The sequence below is a fragment of the Dipodomys ordii genome, unplaced genomic scaffold (genome assembly GCF_000151885.1).
Source record: "Dipodomys ordii isolate 6190 unplaced genomic scaffold, Dord_2.0 Scaffold165, whole genome shotgun sequence".
NCBI lineage: Eukaryota > Metazoa > Chordata > Mammalia > Rodentia > Heteromyidae > Dipodomys > Dipodomys ordii.
In genome coordinates, this window is record NW_012267381.1 from 2,582,983 (window position 1) to 2,610,044 (window position 27,062).

At 42.8% G+C, this 27,062-nt stretch overlaps 1 protein-coding gene across 2 annotated transcripts; it reads left to right on the forward strand.

The window, feature by feature from the left end:
• The first annotated feature begins 1,792 nt into the window (after window positions 1-1,792).
• On the forward strand, window positions 1,793-27,062 carry Gosr2 (golgi SNAP receptor complex member 2). Of its 2 annotated transcripts, XM_013033281.1 has the most exons (8): window positions 1,793-1,876; window positions 10,494-10,558; window positions 12,698-12,806; window positions 13,605-13,737; window positions 16,960-17,100; window positions 21,438-21,529; window positions 25,010-25,094; window positions 26,879-27,062. In XM_013033281.1, exons 1-8 carry the CDS (start codon window positions 1,848-1,850, stop codon window positions 26,891-26,893), a joined length of 669 nt encoding a protein of 222 aa, XP_012888735.1. In that variant the 5' UTR covers window positions 1,793-1,847; the 3' UTR covers window positions 26,894-27,062. The 2 variants fall into 2 exon arrangements, with proteins under 2 accessions (XP_012888735.1, XP_012888736.1); XM_013033282.1 differs by lacking the exons at window positions 25,010-25,094; window positions 26,879-27,062 and having other exon boundaries at window positions 21,438-23,953.

Here is a 27,062-nt window from a genome sequence, read left to right on the forward strand (position 1 = left end):
GTTGGCACTCCATGTGGCTGGGAAAGAGAGAGAGCAAGAAAAGAACAGAGAGAGAGCTAGAATAGAACAGAGAGAGCAAGAGAGAGAGCAGAAAAGAGCAAGAGAGCAGAAAAGAAGAGCAAGAGCAAGAGAGCGTCTGGACCTGGGCTAGGCCTTATGTAGGGTATGGGCAGGGAAAGGTGTGGCCACATCAAATTCAGATGTGACCTCAGCGGATGCAGATGTGACCTCTTCCAGGTGTCCCAGTTGCCTAGGTAACGCAGGTACTGGGTGGAGACTTTGCTGCGAGGAGGGTGGAGTCTGCTAGCCATCTAGGAGCGGACCTTACACTCAGCACCACATAAGCAGAAAAAGCCAGAAGTGGTGCTGTGTCCCAAGTGGTAGAGTGCTAACCTTCAGCTGAAGAGCTGAGGGACAGCATCCAGGCTCAGAGTTCAGGCCCCACGACTGAAAAAAAATTGAGAAATAAAATGTTACTCAACCTCTATTAGCTTCTACTTATCTAAAAAAATCTACAAATAAAAACGAAGTCTTTATATTTAAGACCATCCCCATTCCACACTACAATCTGCTCTAATCTTCTCTTTAATACTATTACTGCTCCAAACCACCTTTACTCAAACTATTCCTTCAGCTCCAGAGCCCTCCCAGCCCTTCATCTCTACCAGGCCAACACAAGATATATGGAGTGGTTAGTATATGCAAGGCACTGTTAAAACTCTATGGATCTTTGAATGTCCTATTCCTGTGCTACTTGGTCCACAAACCCTTTTTATTCCTCTCCAAGGAAAATGGTACTTGTATGAATGGTTAGTTCTCCTAACTTCTCATAAGAAGTGTGAAGATTTAATGACTTGTGTTTTGTCTTCCTTTCCCCACATGTGTGCCCGGTACATAATAGGTCCTCAGTAAAATACAGAGTAATTTGGAAAATCAATATTAGGAAAGAATGTACATGGGTGGAATGCAAAACTGGCAGGGATGCAGGATACAGGAAAACAGAAAATCAGCTTGTCAGAGGAAGAGGTATCTCCTCCCTTGGGAGGCTCTGCCAATAAGCCGGGGAGGATGGAAATACCATGGCACAGGGAATAGCATATGCAAAGGACAAAAAGACCCAAAGCCCTTGTGAGTTATTTGAAAAATGCCTAAAGCAAAAAGGGGCCCAGCTCATTCTCTTGGGATTTCTTGGAACTCTGTGGCATTTAGAATGTATAGATGTATGAAACAAGATGCATAGAATATGAACATGACCTCTAGGGGTGGGAGTGGGGGTGGGGGTGGGGAGAAAGGAGAAACCCATCATACAGGACTACACGATAACCACTCACTGATGGGGATTTACTAGATGGAAAGGGGAAGAGGACGATGAGCAGGCAGGCGAGCTGACAAACTGAAGACAGGAGAAGCGAGCTCCCCAGAAAAGAGCTTTCTCAAGACCCCAAATTATATGGTTCAAGGCCAAGCCAGGCAAGAAGAACCTGCAGGTTGGCCTGAAAATTTGCTCTGAGGACCCAACATCAGTACTTCCCCCCCCCGCGACTGTCTTTTCCGACACCTGATTCAACTCTGAAGCTGGGATGCTGAAAAAAACAAAAAACAACCCTACACCCCTCGTCCTTGTGGGGCCAAACCTCAAGCTACCCTCACCCTCCTTTCCCTGCTCTCACTTCCCGCTTCTCTTCTCCGGAGTCTCACAACTTCTCCCAGTAAGGCGCGCTCGCGGACACCCTGGCGGGCAGGAGGGAGGGTCCTGAGACCGGAAGCTGGAAGCCCCAAGCCGGAAGCCGGAAGCTAGGCTGTGAGGACGTGTTCCGAGGAAGCCGGAGCCGGGATCCGCCGGCGACATGGAGCCGCTGTACCAACAAACGCACAAGTGAGGGAGCGCCGGGGAGCGGGAGGGTCCTAGGCCAGGCGGAGCCAGCCCGCGAGGCCGGAGTCTCGGCTGTCCGCCCTTGTGGAGGCCGGGTCCTTCCAACTGGGGCCCTCGGAAGTTTTCATCCCTTGACAGGATCCCCAGGCCAGTCGCCCACGGCGGCTTTGGCCTGGCGTCTGGGGACGGGAGGCCGAAAGGCTTCTGGCGTCTGCCAGCTCTGATTACCTGCTGGGTAGACTGTCTGAAAGGAAAGTATCAGTCACAAATGTAGTACTTGGTTCAGCACCTGCCATCTCGGCACTGCAGGTTTGTGAGGAGAGACAGCGACTTCTGGTCCACAGGAGTGCACTATTGGATGGTCAGGAGGAGGACGAAAAAGGCATTTCTAGTTTTATTCTGCTTTGGTATATATTAAAGATCATGTCTTACAATACAAATAAATTGTACAGGTTGCACTCACTGATTAATCATATGCCTTTAAGGAAATTGAAATTGATCTTTGGTTTAGCTTTTCATAACTAAAATTCCTTGATGTATCACTTATTCATATTGTAGTTTAGCCTAGTAATAAGGGTTCTTGCCATCTTATTTTCCTTGCGATTTGCTTTGCTCTTTCTTATTTTGGTGAAATCTAGGTAGCACACCACTGACCACTGTAACCATTAAGTACTTCAAAACTTAAGGAATCCTGGAATCCTGGCTCTAGTGACAGAGCACCTAGCAATCTCAAGTACCACAAAAAAAAAAAGAAAGAAAGAAAGAAAGGAAAAAGAAAAAAAGAAAAGAAAAGGAAGAAAAAGAAAAAAAAAACCCACAATCACATAACCACTATCACATTTCCAGAACTTTTTCATCATCCTATATAGAAACCTTGTACCTACTAAGTAGTAATTGTACATTTCTCCTACCCAGAGCCCTCTTTATCTAATGTTAATGTTCTTCTTTCTGTTCCTATTCTCTTGTAAGTGGAATCACACAGTTTTTGTCCTTTTGTGTCTGGCTTATTTCTGTGAGCATGATGTTTTCAGGGTCATCTATGTGGTAGCATGTATCAGGTTTAATCTCTTTCTGAATGAATATTCTGTTATATATTACAGACCACATTATTATTTATTGTCCATTTATCTATTGACAAACACTTGGGTTACTTCCACCCTTTGGCTATTGGGAATAATGGTTTTATAAATCTGGTTTGTGAGTATCTATTTTAGGCCCAGTTTTCGAACATTTTAGGCATAGTCGGGCACTGATGGCTTATGCCTGTAATCCTAGCTACTAAGTAGGCTGAGATCTGAGGATCATGGTTCAAAGCCAGCCCAGGCAGGAGAGTCCATGAGACTTTTATCTCCAATTAATCACCAGAAAACTGGAAGTGGTGCTGTGGCTCAAGTGGAAGAGCTCTTGCCTTGAGCTGAAAAGTGCAGCCCCACAACTGCCAAAAACAAAACAAAATCCATTTTAGAGGTGTGTGTGTGTGTGTGTGTGTGTGTGTGTGTGTGTGTGTGTGTGTATAAACATAGATATATACATGTGTGTGTTATGTATACACGTATACACATATGGTTGTCTGATGCTAGCCTTAGACTTCAATTGTAATTGGGATTATGTAGTGTGAACCATCATACATGACTTATTTGTTGAGATGGGGTTTCACTTTTTGTTCAGGCTGACTGTAAACCCTGATCCTCCATAGTAGCTGGGATTACAAGTATGAGTTGCTGTACACAACCCCTACTCGTCCTGTTTTTAAACCTTTCAGTTGGATGCTGTAGATGTGTGTGTGTTGTGTGTGTGTGTGCAGTACGCATGCATGTGCGCAATCACACATATGTCAGTCTTACAGCTTGAACTCAGGTGCTGTCCCTGAGGGTTTTTTTTTGTTTGTTTGTTTGTTTGCTTATGGCTAACATTCTACCACTTGAGTCATAGCTCCACTTCTGACTTTTTGGCAGTTAATTGGACATGAGCATTTAACAGACTTTCCTGCCTAGGCTGACTTCTGAGAGCCTGTGATCCTGAATAGCTAGGACTATAGTCTGAGTCAATTAGTAGATTTAATCTGATGAGAACAAACACTTTCCATGGCCTGACAATGAAATGAAATAAAGAAAAGCAATGCTATGGAACACTAGGAACAACAGTAAGTTTATTAGGTTCTTACTTTGGCCATGAAGTGTTAGATTTGGGTGGGTAAAACTAAAAGAGAAACTACCTTGTAATTGATAACTGGATTTGTTTTTATGCTGTGGATCCTGATAATACAAAAATTATAGCAAGAGTCTTGGAAAAAAAATTAGTCTGAGTCATTTGGAAAAGAAAGGACAGATCTTTTACAGTACCCAGGCATATGGGTGTGGTAGTGCCTTGAAGTTCATCTGTTGCTGAATGACATCAATGGAACTTATTATTGGAACTATGAACCCAATTTGTTATCTCTTGTTATTTCCATGGAAATGGAGTAGATGTAAATTGTTTTAAAGTTATATATCTCAGAAACCTCTCAACTCATTGCACAATAAATGAATAAGAAAAAGGTGAAAACAACTTTTTACTCCAATACTTTTCATTAATTACAGAGGCATTAATAGGCAGGTTTCTGTGTATTTTTTAATTCTTTAAAAAAACTACATGTGCATATGTTATATTTTAATTTTAAAAACTCCCCTCTATTGCTTTCTCTTTCTTCAGATTTCTGTTTTTGAGATTACAATGGTTATAGAAATGCTCACATTTGCAAATCTTTTTCTTTTATGTTATGGTGCTGGGGATCAAACCTAGGGCCTTGCATATATTAGTCAGCACCAAGTTTTCCTTTTTCTGTTTTGCATTCTCATGAAATAAAGGCTGACTGTATAGGTAAGATGAAAATTATGAGGTGGTCCTCATTATTTTATTTAAATGTTTATTTTATTTCGTGGGACAGGGTCTGTTTTAAGGCCCATGCTAGTGGAGCTCACATTCCTTTTGCTTCAGTTCCCAAGTAGCCTGGGCTGGTGAGTTTGATTAACCTTTTTCCCACTGCTACTGAGCTTGAACTTCAGCATCCATCTCTCACTTTCTTTTTTCTTTTTTTGTCGGTCGTGGGGCTTGAACTCTGGGCCTGGGCGTTGTCCCTCAGCTCTTCAGCTCAAGGCGAGCGCTCTACCACTTGAGCTACAGCACCACTTCCCCATCTCTCACTTTCTTGCTCATAGTTGGCACTCTTCTGCTTGAGCCATACCTCCAGTCTAGCATTTTATTGTTTAATTGGATGTTGACTCTAAGAGACTTTTCTGCTCAGGCTGGCTTCAAGCTCTGATCCTCCAGCCCTCAGCTCCTGAGTAGCTAATATTACAGGTACAAGTCACTGATACTAACCAGTTTCATTTAAATTATCTTCATCTAAGTAGTTTTATTTAAAATTCTTCCTACATTTTCTTAGACTTTTTTTTTTTTTTAATAGCAACAGCAAGGCTGGAGACATGGCTTAGTAATAGAGTACCTGCCAAGCTAGTGTGAGGCCCAGCGTTCAAATCCAGTACTGTAAAAAGAACAACAAACTACCAAAACAGTAACAGTGTCCCTTGCTCACATCCTACAGGTTGTTTGGTGGTATATTCTCCCAAGGCCAAAGTGGACCCATGCTAGACAGGGCAAATGCTTCTTTTTCTCATGTTTACACTCCCAATTGGTACTTTGGTGTCAATTGTTCCTTATTGACTGTGTTATCTGAATTCCCAGCTCAATTGGAAACAGATTTTCCACTTGGCATATCAGTAGCTCCCACCGTGCCATTCATACTTATTCTGTTGTTTGCATTTATTTCTTCTCAGGGTGAAATGTGATGATTAGCTGTATCTTCTCTAATTCACTTAAAGCAAATAGAAATTGAAAATTGGATATTTCCTTGCAATGTCTTGATTATCATTTTGAGCTTAAAATATTATAGAACAAAGTTGGCCAAAGAATGTTCTTTGATATTACTGTCACCTGTTCTGTTATTTTCATGGAATCTAAGACTTGAAACGAGTCTGGCGTTTGCCCAGGAAGACTCTTGAGACCCAAGGCAGTCCATGTATCCTGTGCTTACACATTCAGGGGCTCATTTTTTTTCTCCTTTTTTGAAGGAATAGTTTATAGTTGTTCTAGGTTCTGGAACTCCATTAAGAGCCAGCAACATCAGCAAGGAACAAAGCCATTTTTTTCTGTTTGTCAGCTCTAGATATGTAAAAGAGCATCCTTTGGGGTCATGTTTTATTTAGCCTGCCACAAATCCCTCAGTCTATAGTTTCATCAAGGCACATTTATCGTGAGACTCAAACACTGCCTCTTAAGATTAACATAGATTTGCTGTGGGTTCATTACCCACTTGCCCTTGACCCATTTTGGTTTTTTATAACTTGTTGAATGTGTGAATTAATGAGTGGAGGATAATCCTCATGAATGAATGAATATGTGAATGAAAATCTTCATTCAACCATTGACTCCATCTAGAGAAATTATGTTTTTTTTAAAGTACTTCAAACATACAATAATAGAATATATAACCCTTGCAGAAATCATACTAACACATGTGCTTTAGGTTATTCACTTAGAGACAGAATAGAATTAAAAATGCTTCCAAACCTGTCCTCCCCCAGAGATTGCTACCCTCCATTTTTATTCATGTATTGAATTCACAAGCTGTATAGTCTACTGTTTCATTTGTTTTAAATTTACCAGAAAAAGATACTGATGTAATTTTTTTCTTTTTTCTTTTCTTCTTTTTTGCCAGTCCTGGGGCTTGAACTCAAGACCTAGGCACTGTTCCGGAGCTTCTTTTGCTCAAGGCTAGCATTCTGCCACTTGAGTCACAGTGCCACATCTGGCTTTTTCTGTTTATATAGTACTGAGGAGTCAAACCCAGGACTTCATGCATGCTAGGGACTCTACCATTAAGCCGCATTCCCAGGCCCTGAGTAATTTTAAAAATTTTGATATTATCCTATAATATTTAATATTATCTTAAAGATTCTTATTGTCCATGTTGATACAAATGTATCTGGCTTTTAAAATTTAAACTGTAGTATGGTTTAATTAAACTGTTTACTTACTAATTCCCTTCTTGATGGACACTTGAATTATCCCCCCCCCTTTTTTTCTTCTAATAGGTCCACTTTATGTTATCTAAAGCCCTTAAAGACAAAGGGAATTAAGATTTCTGTTAGGATTCAGGAAATATGTGGCACATGTACCCAAGTTATATAACATTCCTCATATCAGATCAGCACAAATTACATGTAAAATTGCAGGAAGTTCAGGAGTGGTGGCTTACATCTGTAATCCCAATATATCTTGGGAAGCAGAAATCAAGAGGATCACAGTTTGAGGATAGCCCAGGAAAAAAATGAGTCCCCATTGCAACAAACAAGTTGGCATGGTGGTTCATGCCTGTGATTTCAATTACTCATGAAGCTGTAGGTAGGGAGATAACACTCTGAGGCTTGATCTGGGCAAAAACAAGACTACCTGAACAATAAAGCAGAAAGGGCTGGGAGCATGGCTCAAATAGCAGTAGAATGCCTTCTAGGCAAGCAGAAGCTCAAACTCTGTACAGCAGGGGAGGAAAAAAATCTGCAGTAAAGTTTATAGTGTATGGTAGAATAAGGAAGAGACCAAAGATCTGTGTCTGGTCAGTTTTCACTACCCAGTTAATGAAAACTTGGGTTTTTCATAACTTTTTGGGTATTAAAATTATAATGGTGAATTTACTGGCTCGTACAAATTGCTTTGATGAACATCAATATCAGAATATCTCTAGGACTTGTTGCTAGAAATGCAGTGCGGGTCAGTATGGATACATACATACATATATGTGTATGTGTCTGTATGTATTGATCCTACTAGACATCATCAAGATGCTAGTGAAGTATTTCATCAATTTGTCATCCTACCAGCCATCTAAGAGAGTTGTAATTTACCCTGCCCATATCAATTCCTGTGTTTCTGAAGGTTTAAATAAATTGTAAGTCTGCTGGGAGCAGTGGTTTTAACTTGGATTTATTGATTCACTGTTAAAGTAACATACATTTATTGGACATTTGGATTTTCTTTTTTTTTCGGGGGAGGGAGGGTTAAACTTGGTGCCTTGTGCTTGCAAAGCAGGTGCTCTGCCACCTAAGCCATTTCACCAAGCCCTTTTTATGTTGATTATTTTTAAGATAAGGTCTTGGTCTCTGCCCAGATAGGCCTGTACTGGAATCCTCCTGTTGTGTTGGGATGGCAGGTGGATATTGTCTAGACTATCCACTCTGGTCCCCTCAGATTGGAGTGACAGGTCTGTGCCACCTTGTCCAGCCCATTGATTGAGATAGAGTCTTATGAATCTTTTTGACCAACCTAGCCTTGAACCTCAACCTCATTCTCTTGATCACCTGTTGTATTTTGAGACTGAATCTTACTGTGTCACCCAGGCTGGTCTGAAATCTGCTTCATTCTCCTACCTTAATCTCCTAGATTACAGGTGTGCACACTAAACCCAGCTTTTTTTTCCCCCCTGTCATTTGGCCTTTGCTCATTAAAAAAAAAAGTTCTTTACTTTTCTCATTGATTTTTAGCAGTTATTTATATACTCTGGCTATCAATCCTGTTATCAATCTTGTTATCTGCTATAGTTTGTACCATCTTTTATTTTCTGTGATGCCTTTGAGGTAAAGTTTTTGTTTTTTAAATCAAGGTATTCAAGTTGATCAATTATTGATTATATGATGGGGGCTATTTTTTTGGTTTTGAGTCCTTTGACTGAGTCCTTTGGGCTTCAGAATGAGGTTTTTAAATCATCTTGAGCCTGTCCTTCCCTTCCCCTACCTGTGTGTGTGTGTGTGTTTTATATGAAGTGCCTTTTTTTCCCCCCATATGGACACTAACCTGAGCTGTCAATCTATTCTTTTCCAAATTACCAAGTCCCCAACCATGTGTGACTGCTCTGGGCTCTGTTCTTTTGGGGTCAGGGTTACAATTTTTGTTGCATTATCATTTGTCCCTCAGTATTGCTGAATTATAATTACTTTCTTAGAAGTCTTAATAGCAGGTGAGTTTGCACATACTTTTCTTCATAGTTATGTGGCAATTTTTTTACCTACTTCCCCCCACCTTGTTTTTGGTCCTGTCTTATTGACAATGCCACTAACTTTCCAGTTTGCTTTATTAAATCACCATTGCAATTTACCTCACTGTCTATATCTAGGTCTTCAGTAAAGTCTTAATTTTCTTTTCCATCAGTCCTCTCTGTAGCCATTTCCACAGTTACCCTGACCCCAAATGTTCCATATGTGGTTGTCTCAAGCTGACCTACACCAGCCTCCTCCTTAACACTCCCCCCACCCTCCATGCCAAAGTGTCCTAGACTCACAGTTCAAGACAGCTGCCTTGGACTCTGGTAATGATTTCCAGTTGTTTCTAGGGGTCCTAAGTCTTGTCTAGGAGTACTCTGAGAAGTCCTCAGACAGCCTGCCTACTTCCTTAGAAGCCACAGACTAGAGGCAAGCTGAAACTAAATGTGGTCTCCTGGCTAGCCTTGTTAGATTGAATGCTCATGATGGAGGAGAATTGCTTACCTGTACCCCCAGAGGTGGAGATGAAACCTCCTTTGTGCAGGTTGTAATGTAGAGACTATAAGCACTAGGAGGCATTACAAGGGTGACCTTGGCCAGGCTCCTGAAAGCCTCCACAGAATCCTCTGGGGCCTGATGTCAGGGACCAAGCTGTATTTCCAAATGAGATGGCAGCCCCCTTCTATTACCAGAAAAGATGTTTTCCAAACAGGAGATCCCCATCTTTCAGGTCCTTGATCTGGATGGTTGGTTACCTCCACCTGGTTGCATAATCTAGCCACTCCCTCAAGCAGGTCAGCCTGCTTGTAATCTATACGTTGTCCCTTATGCCTTTTACATATTGTTTTCCTCTTATCCCTTCACTAAATTCTATCTCCCTTCTTCAAAGTGGCACTCAGAATCCCTCTAGCCACAAAACTTCCCAGCTTATGCTTCCCCAGCCTCTGCCCTTCATTTGCTTCACACCACTGTGCACAGCTGCTCAGCTTTCTATTTGTTTATTCTTATGTGTGTTGGTTTTTCTCGTAAATCTTCTCAGGGCTTTTTCAGGTCTATCTGGCCTGTCATTCTTAATTACATTGTTTCTCAAGGACAGGGATTATATCTCCTTTGCCCTTTGACACTTGCTAGTACAGACCAGTGCTTAGCACATTGGGTCATAGAACAGAGGGTGGGATTGGCTGGATTCTGGTTGAGGTTTATCACTTATGTGACCTTGAACAAGTTACATAACCTTTCTGGGTTTCAGTTGTTTTGTTTATAAAATGAGAATGATGATAGTACTTTCCTCACAGGGTTATTGACTTAGCAGTGTCTTGAATACAGTAAGCAGTCACTAAATGCTCTCTGTCTGGTAGTATTATTAATGTTAACATTCAGATATTAGAAATCATGCCAAAACCAGTGGCCTAAAGCACCACATACAAATTTCACAGTTCAGAGTGTTGTCAATTTAAATCAGTTATATGTTGGAATCAGAAAAATTATCATTCCTGACTGAAGCGCTGTTGATTATTTCTGTCTCACTCATTTCCTCATTTTGATAGGCAGGTCCACGAGATCCAGTCTCACATGGGACGCCTGGAGACGGCAGACAAGCAGTCTGTACACTGTGAGTAATTAACTATGGAGACCAGAGTCCTTTCTCTGATGACACAGTGCTAAATGGGCTGGGTTTCCTGCCTGCATTCTGCCCTGGGGGCTTAATGATTCTGTATGGAATGAGTTTTGTTGGGTGTGGAGGGCAGACAAAAAAAAAAAACCCTATGGCAAAGTCACTGATTTCCCTGATTGTGCCCTCTGGAATCCCACAAGTCTTATCCCCCATTACCCCTCCACTCAACCTGACATGGTCCTATGAGAATGGAGGTTCTTTTCCCCATCTGTCTTAATCTAATTACTGAACCCTTAGAGGAATGCAGTCCATAAAAATTCAGAGATGTTTTAACTAGAATTGGCCTAGCTGAGAACTCTGACTTTTTAGGAGGATTATTCAGAAATGAATAGCAATATTAATTAGTTTAGTTCCCACACCATCTTTTCTTCTGAGAAGAATGCACATTTTATTTATTTATGTACATACATATATACATATACACACATGTGTGCATATATATGTATTTCCCCCCCCCATTCCAAGGAAAGGCCCTTTTTCTGAGTTAGCTGTATGGATACTCCACAGAAGCTTTTGTCACCACTGCCTGGCTCTCACCATGGACATTTGTTTCCTTGTCTGTCTCCTTTCACGACTCCAAAAGCATCTCTGCATTTGGCTCTGCACCCTAGAGCCTGCTCATTTGAACTGTGTTTGAGACAAGTACAAAGACCTAGGAAGGGGCAGAACCACTGCTGTCACTTCTTGGTGGGGTAAAATGCTCTAGGTACTTTCTTTAGTACACAGTTCAGTTTTTGTCTGTTGGACTTTGTTTGCCTTCCCAACAATCTCATTTTACTTGATGAGAAGTGGAAAGAGGTCATTTTGACTGTCTTATCAAAAGGGTAAGGAAAATGACTATTACATCTTTTTACATCTGTGAATTCTTCCCCGTGTCTTTCCTATTGATATTTGGTCTATTTTGAGAACTCCAACCCAGCTTAGCCTACCCATTCTTTTTTTTTTTTGGTGGGGGGAGGGTGTCCGGTCATGCGACCTGAACTCTGGGCCTGGGAGCTGTCCCTCAGCTCTTCAGCTCAAGGCTAGCGTGCTACCACTTGAGCCATAGCACCACTTCTGGCTTTTTTTTTTTCTGCTTATGTGGTGCTGAGGAATCGAACCCAGGGCCTCATGCATGCAAGGCAAGCACTCTACCACTGAGCCACCTTCCCAACCCAGCCCACCCATTCTTATAGAAAGCCTTGAAGAAATTTGTTTCTATTGTTCCATACTAATCTCTTTTCTCCTTTGTACTTTTTTTTTTCAATTTCATTATTAGAGGGGATTCAGTTGATTCTTTCTTTACTAAGTACTTGTAATCTGTACCTGAGACCAAACTATATCAGAAAATTTAGCCTTAAATTTTTATTTGGGCAAGATTTAAAATATTCATTTTGTAAGTAGGAAATTTATTTCTACAGATTTACCTTTAGCTTATAAAAAATTAGTAATGTGGCTGGGAAGGTAGCTCAGTGGTAAAGTGCTTGCCTTGCATGCATGAGGCCCTGGGTTCGATTCCTCAGTACCACATAATCAGAAAAAGCCGGAAGTGGCTCTGTGGCTCAAGTGGTAAAGTGCTAGCCTTGAGCTGAAGAGCTGAAGGACAGCACCTAGGCCCAGGGTTCTGGCCCCATAACCAATAAGAAAAAAACAACTAGTAATGTGTAGCTATGTATATATAATTATATATATGTTTGTTTGTTTTGTTTTGTCAGTCGTGGGCCTGAACTCTGGGCCAGGGCACTGTCCCTCAGTTCTTCAGCTTAAGGCTAGCACTCTACCACTTAAGATACAGTGCCACTTCTGGCTTTTTCTGCTTATGTGGTGCTGAGGAATCGAACCCAAAGCTTCATGCATGGAAGGCAAGCACTCTACCACTGAGCCACTTTCCCAGCCCTGTAATTATGTATATGTATACACACATACCTGAAACATTTATAGTATACCTTAAAGTTTTTCCATTCATTTGTTGTATATATTCTTCTTTTGAAATACATGTTCTTTAGTTTATTGAATGTGAGACAAGTTTGATTTGTCATTCTAACTTAAGTTCACCATCTCTTTTCCAGCAATTATTCTTTTTTTTCTTTTGTGCAGTGGTAGAAAATGAAATTCAAGCAAGCATAAACCAGATATTCAGCCATCTAGAACGTCTGGAGATTTTGTCAAGCAAGGAGCCCCCTAATAAAAGGCAGAATGCCAAACTGTGAGTGCTAACCTCTAACTTGGCTTTGACACCCCAAGCTTCTCAAGGCAGGCCTTTTTTTTCTAGGAAAATCTATAGGATATTCTAAAAATCTGTGTGCAGATTGAAAAACTTAAGACTTTGCAGATACTTCCCAACCCCTTCCCCAAGAAAGCACAATTCTGAGTAATACCACCTCAAGCCCAAAAAGCCCTGTGAAGTGTGTGCCTTAGAAGCCTTTCTTTCTGTGGTGTCATTTTGAAACTTTGCCTCCAGTTCTGTTTGTCTGGCCAGACTCCTAGTCATTTGAAGCCTACTGCTGCCAGGGAATTTGACTCCGCTGTTGGGTTCCCACTTCATTCTTCTTGAGTTGAGATGTAATTGTGCTTTTAATCACTTCAATCAGTCTATTTATAATGAAATACTTATCTAATGTTTGATACTCCATAAAATTCAAATGCAACCATCCTCACCACTTCCACCCCCAACTCCTACCACCGAAAGTTTTATGGAATTTTATTGATGGCATTACCTCAAAGATAGCCTTGGGCTTCTTCCAGGAAGGTTGATAGAATCCATTGAGGGTCAGAAAGGGTTCATCAGATCTGCTTCCTGTTACTTGCTCACTGGCATGTACCTAGAATCAGACCAGATATTTAAGTACAGCTGCTGGGATTGTGGGTACTCCCACACATTTGAACCATGAGCTACTTTAAACATCATGGATAAACATCTTCTTTCCTAAGTACAAAGCCTAGCTGCCTCCAATTGTGCCACCCTGGATTCCTGGAATTTAATTTCTCTTTCCATTAATTCTAGTCGTGTGGACCAGTTAAAATATGATGTCCAGCACCTGCAGACTGCTCTCAGAAACTTCCAGCACCGACGCTATGCCAGGGAGCAACAGGAGAGACAGCGAGAGGAGCTTCTGTCTCGCACCTTTACCACTAATGTAAGCAGGCCCCAGCTGGGTCAGCAGACACTGACAGGGCTGAGTTCTGGTTGCTGAGTTTCCAGTTTTTACCCTTGAGGAAGGTGCCTCAAGCCAGCTGATGAGAAGGAGACCACTGGAAACAACAGGGGACTTTGTGCATTGCCACTGAGACCAGACCTAGACAAGGAATTTCTTCTTTCAATACAAAGTCTGAAGAGGAAGCAGTTAAACTGAGGGAATGGGCAGAGGTGAAAATTACCTGGTTTGACTGGTCTGATGTAGAGGTGGAAGTTCACATGGTCAAAATGTTTTTGTGATCAGATAGAGACAGATGATTAGAATTTAGACCGTTTGTGGAGACGGCAGCTCCTCAAAGCTGCCTTCAGGCAGTTGCCATTGTGCTGTGTGTGTGGTTCCTGTGGCAGATGCATTAAAATGTTTTTGCCCCTAGTCTGAGCAGCAATTTGAAGGAATTTGTTAACAGATGTTTAGTGTTTGATAGACTGCCTGACTTGAGTCTGTTTGAAAATAGCCTGTTGGTTTACATGTTTGATTCCTTAAAGCCATTGTAGCCATCTAGTCTCAGTAGGACCATTTCCTGCTCATAGCTATAGAATATACTGGTCTGTTTTGTGTCCTATGTAGTGATGTCCCACAAATGAGATGATTTTTTAAAAAATTGTTTCTTGCTGAAAGGTTTCTTTTCTAAAGCTATACTAGCTTTCTAAGCTTGTCATTATGTTTCACTTCATGTCCCATTTTACAGATGTGTAGTTTTTGTTGCTCCATTGATAAGTTGCAGTATGTTTCCCTGAGTGCTTCAGAACCGTCCTGTGTAGTTTTTATTTCTCCAAGAGCAAGCAGTCAGGTCAGGATTAACAATTCGCACATGTAATGCACCATAAGACATAAAAAGACATTGCATGGGCTTTTGATAGTTCCAATGTATTCAGGCACTTTTTAGATAGGGACCATCTCTCAGGATTATTTTGCTGCTTATCACCGTGATGTGATGCTGGGCATATGATAAACCTTTAAGAAATGTTGATTTGCCAAATGAAACTTCTTCCTGGTCGTTTTTCCATAGGAGCTATACTAAATTTTCAGGTAGGAGGTAAGACAGGTTTGAATATAAAAGGCATTTGTAAATATGCCTTTTACATTTAAATTATCGAATAAATGAAGAGATGATTTTTATTGATTTTCTTTTCTTTTTTTGTTTTGTAGCACTGAGGTTTGAATTCAGGGCCTTGTGCTTCCTAAATAGGCACGTTACCACTTGAGCTTCAGCATCAATCTATTTATTTATTTATTTATGTAGTGGTAGGTCTCCAGTTTTCACCTAGGGCCAGCCTTGGACCTTTCTCTTTCTGCCTATGTCTCCTCCGTAGCTCAGATCACAGGTATACCCCACTACATTCACCTTATTTGTTGAGATGAGGTCTTATTAACTTTTTTGCCCTGGCTTTCTTTGAACCTCCATCCTACTTATCTCTGCCTACTGAGTAGCTGAGATTACTAGCGTATACCACTGGGCCTGATAATCTTTTTTTCTTTTTCCTCCTGGTGGGACTGGGGCTTTGAACTTGGGGCCTGTGCTTGCTAGGTAGGTGCTCTTTTACTTGATCCACACTCCCAGCACATGACTTTCTTAAACACTAGAATTTTTTGACCCACTGCACTAGCTGTTCGCACAGCATGAGAATATTAACAAACCTGACTCTTCCTTTGAAGCACTACAGTGTTAGCAGGACCAATTGAAAATGTTTTCGTGAAAGATGGTTCTGAACTTGAACAGTAGAGAAAAAGAGCTTTATTTAACCTCTGTTCCAATGGAAGCTGGGTTTTGGTGGTCCCTATAGCACTCTTGTCAGGATTTTGTGAGGCAAGAAGGAGAAGAGAGCCCTGTTGTAGCTGGCAATGCCTGGCCCCTGCACAGTCTACTTCCAGGGTGAACTTAGTCACCAGGACTGGACTTTTTCTTCCTGCAGCATGATTAAGAGAGCAGGCTCTGCACTCGGTTCTGGATTCCTGCCCCAGTGGACTTTTCTTTCACAGACCTGGGATTGAACTCAGGCCTTGAACTTGCTTGGAGGCACTCTGCAATTTGAGCCCTGTCTCCAACCCCTTTTCACATTAGTTATTTTTAAAGTAAGGTCTTGCTTTAACCCAAAAGGCTTGGGCTGTGTTCCTCCTACTTGTGCCTCCCTGTGTCTGAGGATGACAGGTATGTTCCACTTTCTGCAGCCAGTGGGTTTCCCTTATAGCTGGTTGGCCTTGAACCACAATGCCTAGATCTCTACCTTCTAAGTGGAGAGAATTACAGGCTTAAAGCACTACCCCTGGCTCCTACTGGACTTCTTACCAGCTGTATGTTGTTGGGCCTCATTTTCTTTAAATGTAAAATGGTGAGGATGAGAATACCTGCTTCATAGAGTAGGGTAATGTGCCTATCAAGTAGAATGGACTTGATAAGTACAGGTTGAACATCCTTAATCTGAAATTCCCAAATCCAAAATGCTCTGACATCCAATAGAATGTTTTAGATTTCAGGTTTTTAGATTAGAGCTGCTCAACTGGTAAAATCTATATGATATTCTACCATCTGAAAAACTGAAATTTGAGGCACTTTTGGGTCCAAACATTTCAAATAAGGACTACTCAACCTGTACTCCACCCTCCCCTACTTGTTTCTTTAGCAAACTTTTCTTGCCTGCTCAGGAGTATATTTCCATCTTGAACAGCCTTAGGCATTCAGTAGAAAGCATGATTCCTTTGATCCTTGGTCTCAGTCTAATCAGAAGGATAAGCTACAGATAAAATAGCTAAAGAACAAAAGCAAATAGTTAATACCATATTACAGGGAAGCCAAGTAAAGACACACTTGGAACAGCTGTCTTTGTGAGGATTCAGAAGCCTTTAGGAAACACAGAGTGATATTTTAAGGTGAAGCTTTTCCTTAGTGGGGAATTGATATAGACATAGAAATTAAACAATGCTTGTGTAGCAGAACTTATTTGGAGAGTGACAATTCTGAGAAATTTCCTCTTTTTCTGTGTGAACGGAGGATTCCCTGTACATTTACTTTGCTTTTCTTCCCCATTGGGTTCTCTGATTCTTGTATTGTTTCCTCTGGCAGTTGTGGCTAGGCTCTGGCCAAAAGGCAGAACAGTCAGATACAGTGGCACCCCAGGACCTGATCAGAAAGCCAAGTTAATCAAGTGCCTGTTTCTTTCATAGGACTCTGACACCACCATACCTATGGATGAATCACTGCAGTTTAACTCCTCCCTCCAGAACATTCACCACGGCATGGATGACCTCATTGGAGGCGGGCACAGTATTCTGGAGGGACTGAGGGCCCAGAGACTGACCTTGAAGGTGGGGTCCCTACTGGGGAGCAGGGAGGAGGTGTCTTGTTTTGGCCTCTTCCAATAGTTTGGAACCTTCATTTGCATTTGGATTATGTGTTCTCAGATTGTGTGATTATGATGGCAAGACAGAGCTCTTGAGTTTGTAAACTTTTCTGTTGGATTTGAATTATTGTAAGCCTAAAAGATACTGAATTCCCTTTCCTATTGCTGGAAAGGATCCATAAAGTAGCCTCTTGGTATCCAGATCTTTCCTCATTTGCAACCCTGCATGCAGTTGATTTGCTACTACAGTAGAGGAGCAATAGCTGGCTGAGAAGTTTATCATAGAATCCACCCTCATGAGAATGAAGACATGGCAGCTTAGAATCCCTTAGAATTCCAGCTATGGACTGCTGTCATCTGGGGTCTTTTTGTACTTCAGTGCTGACTCCCCATGAGTGGGGCTTTTAGGCTGTGGAACACTGCCTAGTTAACAAGTCTAAACTCTATAAGATACCTATAGGGCATGTGGCAGTGATTCCTGTGACTTTCCACTCCCCTTCCACCCCCCATTTCTGGGTCTTGAATTCCAGGCCTAGTAACTGTCTCTAAGCCTCTTTGTGCTCAAGGCTAGCATTCTGGGTCTTGAATTCCAGGCCTAGTAACTGTCTCTAAGCCTCTTTGTGCTCAAGGCTAGCATTCTACCACTTGAGCCGTAGTGCCACTTCCAGCTTTTTCTGAGTAGTTTATTGGAGATAGAATCTCATGGACTTTTCTGCTTGGACTGGCTTCAAATCTTAATCTCCATATCTCAGCTTCCTTAGTAGCTAGGATTACAGGCATGAGCCACCATTGGCCAGTGACTCTTCACTCTTTAACCACAGGTATTCTGAAAAGCCCTGTCCCATTGGGACTGCTAAGACTCTGGCCCCCTGGGAGTGGTTATAGGAACACTGCACGTCATAAGGTTTTAGCCTCAGCCCTTTTCCTATGTCAGCCTTGATGGCAAATAGGGTGTAGCTTTTGTCTGTTATCAGGGTGTGGTCCCCAGAATGAAGCACTCCAGCTATGGAGCTGTGAGAAATAGTCACTGGGAAGCCTGAGTTTATCTTAGTTTTTATTGGACCACTTGTCGGCTCCGTGGGCTCCAGTAAGTTTTTGAATAGCTTCTTGCATTTTCCTCCAGGAAAGGTCAGGCAGGCTGCAGTGACACTTGCCTTCTACTGACAGTTGCAGCGTTTCAGATGGCCTGAAAGGGTGCTCCCCTTTCACAACACCTCTGCAGTAATCTAAATGGATGTGTTGACTGGCCTGGCCTTTCTCTAAATAGTCTCTCTAGTCTCTAGACTTTCTTTAAAATCTCTCTAAAAAGCTCTCCTTTCCATAGCTCAGAAAAAGTCAAATCTTTTAGAACAAGAATTCCTGTGACATTAATGCACAGCTGGTGAGGTACCACAAGTGTGAGCTTCTGACTGAAATCTGGCATCACTGGAAGTGCGTATACCTTCTACCAACAACTGGTCATGCTGGAAACTTGTCTGGGTGGTCCTAGGGTTAAACCTTGAGAATTTTACCTCATTTGCTTCTTCTCACCCACTACTTGCCTGTTGATGCTCTCCACCTGCCTCTGCCTGGAAATTATCTAGCCTAAAGTATTTGAAAGTAGCCTAGAAAAGAGCATGAAGGAACTGGACTGAAGCACCTTGATTTCAGCCCATTAATGGCTGAAAGTAGTAACAGTCTTTAAAACTTAGGATCCCTTTCATACTTGATCCATGAATCTCCTACAATGATGAAATCTACACTTTAAGAGTAAGTCAGAATTTTTAGCAAGATTTTGTCACTCACCATTACTGTTATGAAAAAGCACTTCTGGTGTCCTCTGACAGACAAGTTTGATGAGATCTTTCCTTCTAATTTTTGTATCACTAGGGATTGTATGCAGGGCCAGGGCCTTGCACAGGCCAAGCGAGTGCTGTCCCACTGAGCCATATCCTCAGCCCTTCAGGTCTCTGTTGAGACCTGTGAACCCTTGTCTGTACAGAATATTATCTGTTCTTGTCCATAATGCCTCCTATTCTCCCTCATTGGCCTCTTTTTTTCAGTTGCTTGGTAATGTGTGTTCACTTAAGAAAGTAGGCATGGGAGCATAGGCTAGATCCATAATTCCCATTTCACAGGGCGATGTGTGTCTTAAGTGACGTGGGATCTGTTTTGCACTCCCTGACATTTGTTACATGATAAGAAATGGAACATGCTTTTATGATGAAGGGAAGGCTGGAGGTTTGAGCTGTTGGCTTTGTTTTGGTGGTGACATTTATGGAAGGGGCTTTAGATCATTGTGTTGCTGTCTGTTTCTCTCTTGCCTTCTTTTCCCACTTCAAACCTTCCTTGTAAATAAGGACTTTGGCCTACATGTTGCACCCAGTAGAATCCCTGAAGATATTTTCCACAAAGCAAATAAATTAGTGTTAAGGATTATTGGAACTAGGGAACCGAGGAGAACTTTTTTGATGTGGCCTTTAAAAAACATAAAACATTTTAATGTTAATTTTATTTATTGAGTGCCATTTATCTCCAGTGAGGTATATAGATCTTATTTGCATAGTTCAGTGAATTTAAACAAAAGCATCAAGCTTTCATAAGCCCTGAAGATACCTTTGCCCCTTCTAGTTAAACTACCCATCTCTCCCAGGCAACCATTTCTGATTTGTTTCACCACAAGTTAGCTTTGCCTGTAATTGAACTGTATATAACTGTTTCCTTTTTTATGTGGCTTCTCTATTTTTAAAAATTATTCCTGTTATCACATGTGCATAAGTTATGATAATGAGGTCATGTGGATATTATACACACGTGCGCGCGCACACACACACACACACACATACACATGTTGTTGGGTTTTTTGGTGCCTGGGGCATGAACTCAAGGATTGGATGCTGTCCTTGAGCTCTTGTGCTCAAGGGTAGTACCCTTCCATTTGAGCCACAGCTCCACTTCTAGTCTTTTGGTGGTTAAATGGAGATAGGAATCTCACAGACTTTCCTGCCCCGGCTGGCTTCAAACCATGAGCCTCAGATCTCAGCCTCCCAAACAGCTAGGATTACAAGTGTGAGCCACTAGGGCCCAACTGAGGTCCTTTTTATTAACAAGCAATGTTTTGTTAGCATACATATCATAATTTGTTTTCTTTGTTTTCTGGGCTGGAGTTTGAACTTAGGGCTTCATGCTTACTAGGTAAGTGCACTGCCACTTGAACTATGTTTCTGGCGCTTTTTAGTTTTGCCTTTTTTGTTGTTGGTTGTGGGACCTGAACTCTGGGCCTGGGCGCTGTCTCTCAGCTCTTCAGCTCAAGGCTAGCACTCTACCACTTGAGCCACAAGTGCCACTTCTGGCTTTTTCTGCTTATGTGGTGCTGAGGAATTGAACCCAGGGCCTCATGCATGGGAGACAAACACTCTACCACCGAGCCACCCTCCCAGCCCTGTCTTTTTTTTTTTTAATAGATTCTCTTTTTTTTTTGGCCTGGGCTGGCCTGAACTATAATCTTATTTATACTTGCAAGTAGCTGGGCTCCAAGTGCATACCACTGTGCTCAGATTTTTTTATTGGTTAAGAAGGAGTCACATGGGCTGGGAAGGTGGCTCAGTGGTAGAGCACTTGCCTTGCATGCTTGAGGCCCTGGGTTCGATTCCTCAGCACCACATAAGAAAAAAGCCGGAAGTGGCGCTGTGGCTCAAGTGGTAGAGTGCTAGCCTTGAGCTGAAGAGCTGAGGGACAGCGCCCATGCCCAGAGTTCAGGCCCCACGACCAGACCCAAAAAAAAAAAGAAGGAGTCACATGAAGTTTTTTCCGGGGCAGATCTCAAAACACGTCCCTCTGGATCTCAGCCTTATGAGTAGTGAAGATTATAGGCATGAGCCTTTGTGCCCAACTCCCATAACTGGTTTGCATATCTTCTAGTTAAAGGATACTTAGATTATTTCCAATTTTTAGATACCTTTTTTTCCCTAGAAGCTTTACCGTAATTTTAGCTTTTATGTTTAATTCTATGATCCATCTTGAATTTTTATATATAATATGAACCAAGGTTCTTTTTTACGCATAATACATACAAAATATATATGTACATATGTGATATATCTATGTGATAACTTACTTTGTAGCCAGTTGTTTCAGCACCACTGTCTAACAGACTTTTCTTTCCCCATTCCATTGCCCTGGTACCTAGATCGAAACCAATTGATCTGGTTTGGATATTGTTTTCTCTGTGTGACATGACCTTAACAATATCATTGGTAAAGCCCCACATTTACCCTTGGCAATTTGGGTTGATTTTTTTTCTTCTCCTCTTTCCTGCTTCAGGGGACTCAGAAAAAGATCCTTGACATTGCCAACATGCTGGGCTTGTCCAACACGGTGATGCGGCTCATTGAGAAGAGGGCCTTCCAGGACAAGTATTTGATGATTGGAGGGATGCTGCTCACCTGTGCTGTCATGTTCCTTGTGGTGCAGTACCTGACATGAGGCAGCCTTGCCCAGCGCTAGACAATACTCCCACTGTGTGAGAGCGTGCAAGAGTGTGTGTATGTGCGTGTGAGGGAGAGGAGGCCCTTTTAAATGTATGCCTGCCTTAACTGTGAAACCCACTTGGGTATAATTGTGACCCAGTTTCAAACCTGCTCTGTTCGCTGTGACATCCTGGAAAGGGAGTTAGTGTCACCAAGATGCATGGTGCTTAGGAAATGTTGTCCAGCTCTCTCTTGATGGGGGAGGGAAGGGATGGCTTTGTCACACAATTGCAGTCTTCCTTGGAAAGCTTCCGCAATGAAGCTTGCATGCAGACTGTTCATCTCGTCATCATCCAGCATCTGAGTCCTAATGGACAGGCTGGAGCACAGGCAAGAAGAAAAGGAAAAAGACCTTCTTTCCCTGCATCTGCTGGGGTGGATCAGTTTCTATACTTGCTTCTAGCCACCACCCCAGTCTCCCCCTACTGCCACTCCTACCCCTGCTTAAAACAACAAGAAGTAGATGACTTAACTACTAACACTCGTCATCCTTCCCTGGAAGCTGCTACCCAGGGGAAGCAGGCATTGGAGCTATTGCCAATAGTGTGTAAACCTTACCACATTATGGCTGTTACTGGATGCTTTTCCTTCCTGAGGTGAGGCCAGTGTTGTTCTCTGGGAGTGTTAAGTGTCTGAAAAAAGATCCAAGTCACTGATTGTTTCTAGTCATCACTAGAATGAATGATCAGCTCTTACGATCCAAAGACTTGAGGTTGGTGCCCAGGCTTCAGTGGATCTTTCTTTTGCCCCTTAGAAAGTAGTGAGTGAAGGCTTAGAGATCAATCAGTCACAGTCGCATCTGTAGTTCTTTGGCTTTCTTCTCCTTGGAATACGTTAGCACCCATCAGCTCCCCAAATCTGTCTAGCTAGGATAGGCCACTGTGGAGTTGTCCCTGTGTGGATGCCATGGACTGGGTTGGACCTTTTTATTTCTCTCCCAAGGTTGGATTAAGGTTGCACCAATGTAATAGTATGTTGTGGAATTATTAGAAAGCCAGTCTTTCTTGAAGTCCATCTAATGTGATTAATTGCTGAAAGTATCAGAAAGACATAGAATATTGTCCTGCTTGCCCTACCAACCCTAAGCTCAGCCTTGTGGTAGGATAAACTATGACTCCCTCTTTTTGAACTGGAAAATTGATCAGTATTAATGCTGCCTTCAGTGTCTTGTCATATGTACTCCTGCCTTTGTCCCTTGTTTCTTGAACTGTCTTCTGTTTAGTCCCTCCTCCCCCTACTACACATTTCATTCCAGCTCCTTTTCATACTGTAGCAATATCAGTCTCTTCTCACACCTTTGTGGTATAGATCCTCCAGTGAATTTTCTTAACTGCCATAGATTTTTAACATGAATTTCGTGGGTACTAATTTCACATTTCTGGTGTGATTTCCATCATTTCTATCTGTTTGGGCCAAACAAGCCCTAGATGTCCAGGAAGAAAGAATCTCTGTCTCCTTCTAAAAGGGATTCACAGCCCTGCAGAGTGAAGACTGTGGTGGTGGGCACAGGGCTTGCAGCATCTTTAGACTGTAATCTGACTTCAGGGAGATACACTTTGAAGATTTTATCATGCCCAGCTCAGAGCTCTTGGTGGGCCATAAATGGAGTTTTAGACTGTACAGACCTGGTTCTTCTGCCACCTGGGTTCCTGAGAATCCTGCCAGGGCAGCACACTTTGGATTGTAGCTGAGCCATCTGGATTTGAACTCGAAGGCAGATCAGCCCCCTCACCCTACTCCCAGCCCTACAGTGTGTATCAGTTTCCACACTTTGTGGTGATGGACCTTTGTGCTGTACCCTCAAAGCCTGAGATCTCCCTGTTTTGGAGTAAAGTATGTGGAGTTAGGGGCTAGGAGGAAGCAGTCTTTCAGGAGACCCCAGGACACCGAGATTGCTATTGTCACATGACTACCCTCCCATTGTGTTCATTGCTAATACACCTTGTCCTGGCTGTGTGCAGCTGGGGAGGGAGTGCCCTCTAGTGGGCTTAGATGAGTTCTGACCTGGAAACCCAAGCAGGCAGCCTCTGCCCCTGGCAACAGGAGCTAGGTGCCTTTTGTAGATTTGAAACAGGTGGGTTGCTAAGAGGAACTTGAACCTTCTTTATTAAGTGGACATGTACCCCAGGTCTGGCCACTTTAAGAAAATTCAAATTCAAAAGACCAAATAAACAGTCTCAATTTTGTAGGTTTCACTGCTGTTTTTTCCCCCTTCTTGCCCTTTTGAATTTAGATGGGTTTAATTTGCAACTTTGGATGAACATTTATTGTCTCGAAAACACCAGCTAAATAAAGTCAAAATTTATTTTATTTAGAAAATTACTTTGTGAAAGCATTTGATACTCACTGTTACGACTGTCCTCCTCTTCTGTTTCCAAGCAAGAGGCTCTCAGAGGACAGGCAGGGTGGCTGCCTCAAAAGAAGCTGAGAAACCTAAAATTACAGATTCCTGGGGCTTATCCCAGACCTGAGTCAGAACATTTTTTTAAGTCTCTAAAGTAATTGTAATGTGCATATTTTGGAGCCACTGTCTCTTAGACAGAAGGCTTTTGTCTTAATCACAGATGCTAACTTTGGGAAATATATCTGGAAGTAGCTCAGCAGGTATTTGTGAAAGGCAAGACATGTTAAGTCCAAGATAAAGCTTCTGTACAGCCAGCCTTATTCTGGAAGAGTGAAGGTGAGTTAGGGGAAATAATTAGGAGCTATAGCTATAGCTCAATGGTAGGGTGCTTGCCTGGTACTCACAGGCCCTGTATTCTATACGTAGCCCCACAGGGAGAATTTTCAGCAAGGAAATAACTAAATAAGGAAATATTAAAATAGTGGAATATAAATTGAGGACTACAAATAACAGCAGGATGTCAACATGGAAAAGAAACTCAAATGCAAGTCTTAAAGCCCTGCAGACACCTTATAAAATCCTTCCTGTAGCCTTGGGTCCAAAAGCTACAGCAGAAGTGTGAGATGTTTTTGCCACATGGGGCGTGTGCATGTGTGTGCAGGTGCGCGTGCGTGCGTGCGTGCGTGCGTGTGTGTTTTTCACCTATGTTCAAAGACTGGGTTAGCACTGTTGGCTTACACATAGTTGTCAGGCAGTTTGTCTCTCTGCTCCCCCATTAACTTCCCAAACCCTCTGAGTTAGGTCCTATATCATTGCTTTTATGCAGACAAGGGTAGCTTTAGTGATTCTGAAGGCCTCATAGGGAAGCTGGCTCCTTGTCTGGCTAGACCATAGCCCAACCTCTGTACCAGTCTGCCTCTCACATTCCCCTGGAGATGCTCTGCTGGTGTAGGCCAGCCAGGGGAATGGGACCATGGAGGCCTACCAGCATCCATTACAGAACTCCTAAACATTTGTTGCAGGCCATTCCACAGATTATGGATTCTCAAACTAATTGAAAAGGCAAGGATTGGGAGAGCATTTGGAGCACCTACCTTCAAGTGGAGGGTGAGAATATACCCATATCTTGTCACCAGGGGGAGACATAGTGCTACCTATTGCTGATCTGGCCATAGTTCCCACTCTGATTTGGCAGAGTTCCTTTAGGTCCAAGTTTTCTTGCAGAACATTGGCTCTGGGCTAGCCCCTGAGCTCTAACTATGGTCAAAATTGACTTTAGAATCCCCAGCTAGACCCTAGGATTTGCCTTCTCTCAACAGGCAGACACACCACAAACAAACCTGGAAAATATTTCTCAATGTAGTGGTTATTCTTCCTCCCATTTCTGTGTGTGCATGCGTGTGTGTGTGTGTGTGTGTGTGTGTGTGTGTAAATCTATCCAGTACTTAGCCCATTGAGTGCAGTTGGTAAGTTCCTGTCACGGACCTCTGTGACGGCCCTTATCTGCTTCATTTCTGTCCCTCTAGCAACAGGACCCCCTTGGGAACTTTTAGAAATACACATATGAGAGTATTTTATCTTGGTCTCTTATTAACTGGCAAGGGTGCAGCCTGAGTATCACACATTGGCTGGATGATTTTAATGTATAAGTGTGGCCTAGAGCAGCTAAAACCATCCCAAGGCCAGGGCCATTGCCAGGTACTTCCCTCCTGACTACATTGGAGAGCTATTGCTCAAGGCCTGCTGGAGTGGGTTAGAAATCTGTCCATCTAGCATGGAGAGGAGTCAGGTGTTTGCCCAGTGGGTGTCACCTCAGTAATTGATGCTGCTCTCTCTAATTAGTGAAGTTCTGTGGTGTGACAGGCCAGTCCTTTCCTGCCTATCCAGTGTACCTCTCAGTCCTCTCCGTCACACTCTGCCCAAGGCTCCAAGCATCTGGACTGCCACATTTGCATAGCTGCCCGTGACACATGATGTTTTCTTTGGCCTGTGTTTCATTCAGCCCCTTTCAATCCCACGTCTCCTTCAGGAATCCTGCCCACTCCTGTGCCTCCAGGATGGTCATTCCTCGTTACAGGAGAGTGTAGCCCCCACTTCTAGTGGGTGGGTTGGAGCTCTTGGCTCAGTGGCCTCTGTGAAGGCACTTGAGCACAGCCCAGGCAGGTAACAGACTTAGAAGTAGTGCCATGGTCCAGCCAAAGCTGTTGCAACCAGGCTTGGAAAAATCCAGAAGATTCAAGGTTGCTGATGCTATAGGCCACAGATTCCTAGGCCTTTGGTAACAGTAATCGGTAAAGTAAAAGGGAAGAAGGTGCAGGACCCCATGAGGGAAAAGTGTCAGCCAGATCTGGGGGCAGTTTAAGACAATGATGGTCTTTTCTGGGTTTTAAAGCTGAAAATCCAGAATCCTTACAGCCCTCTCAGTTTGGAGTAAACAGGACTGTTGGCCACCCTAGATAAGCTAAAGTCATGACTGAGGCAGGGCAATGAGAGGAGGGACTTGGCCTCTGAAGCCAACTCTATTAGCACAGTCTCATGGCCCCTCTTTGGATGTCCAGTTCATGGAGGCTCCCCCTGGAAGGCTGGTAGAGGCCTGACTGGGCTCAGGAGAGAGAGTGAGTCACAGCGCTGAACAGTCCTTCAGTGCCTAGTTCCAGAACCCAGCAAATGCCCAGCACTCCAGGGGGGATCCAGCAGGCTTTGCAGGGATTATGGAACAGCGCTAAAAGCCCAGACACGACAGTAGAGCCTGGCTTCCAGTCCCAGCTTGCTGGCAGCAGCCACCTGTAAAGTACTTTTCTCAGCTTCAGCTTTCCTCTTACAACAGTGTACTTGTCCCCTGGCCCTTTCCAAATGAGCATGAAGCCTAAATGATCTTATGTTCCTGGCAGCCTCCAGAGATATAAAGCAGTGATTCTCAACCTTGGCCACTTCCTGGAATCCTAGAGGAATTAAAACAGAAAAAAGTCTTGATTTGGGGTCTCTTCTCCAGAGGTTCTGAGCTATTTACCCTGGGGCAAAGCCTGGCCTTTGAAATTTTGATGGAGATTAAAACCAGGAGTGTTCTTAATCCTT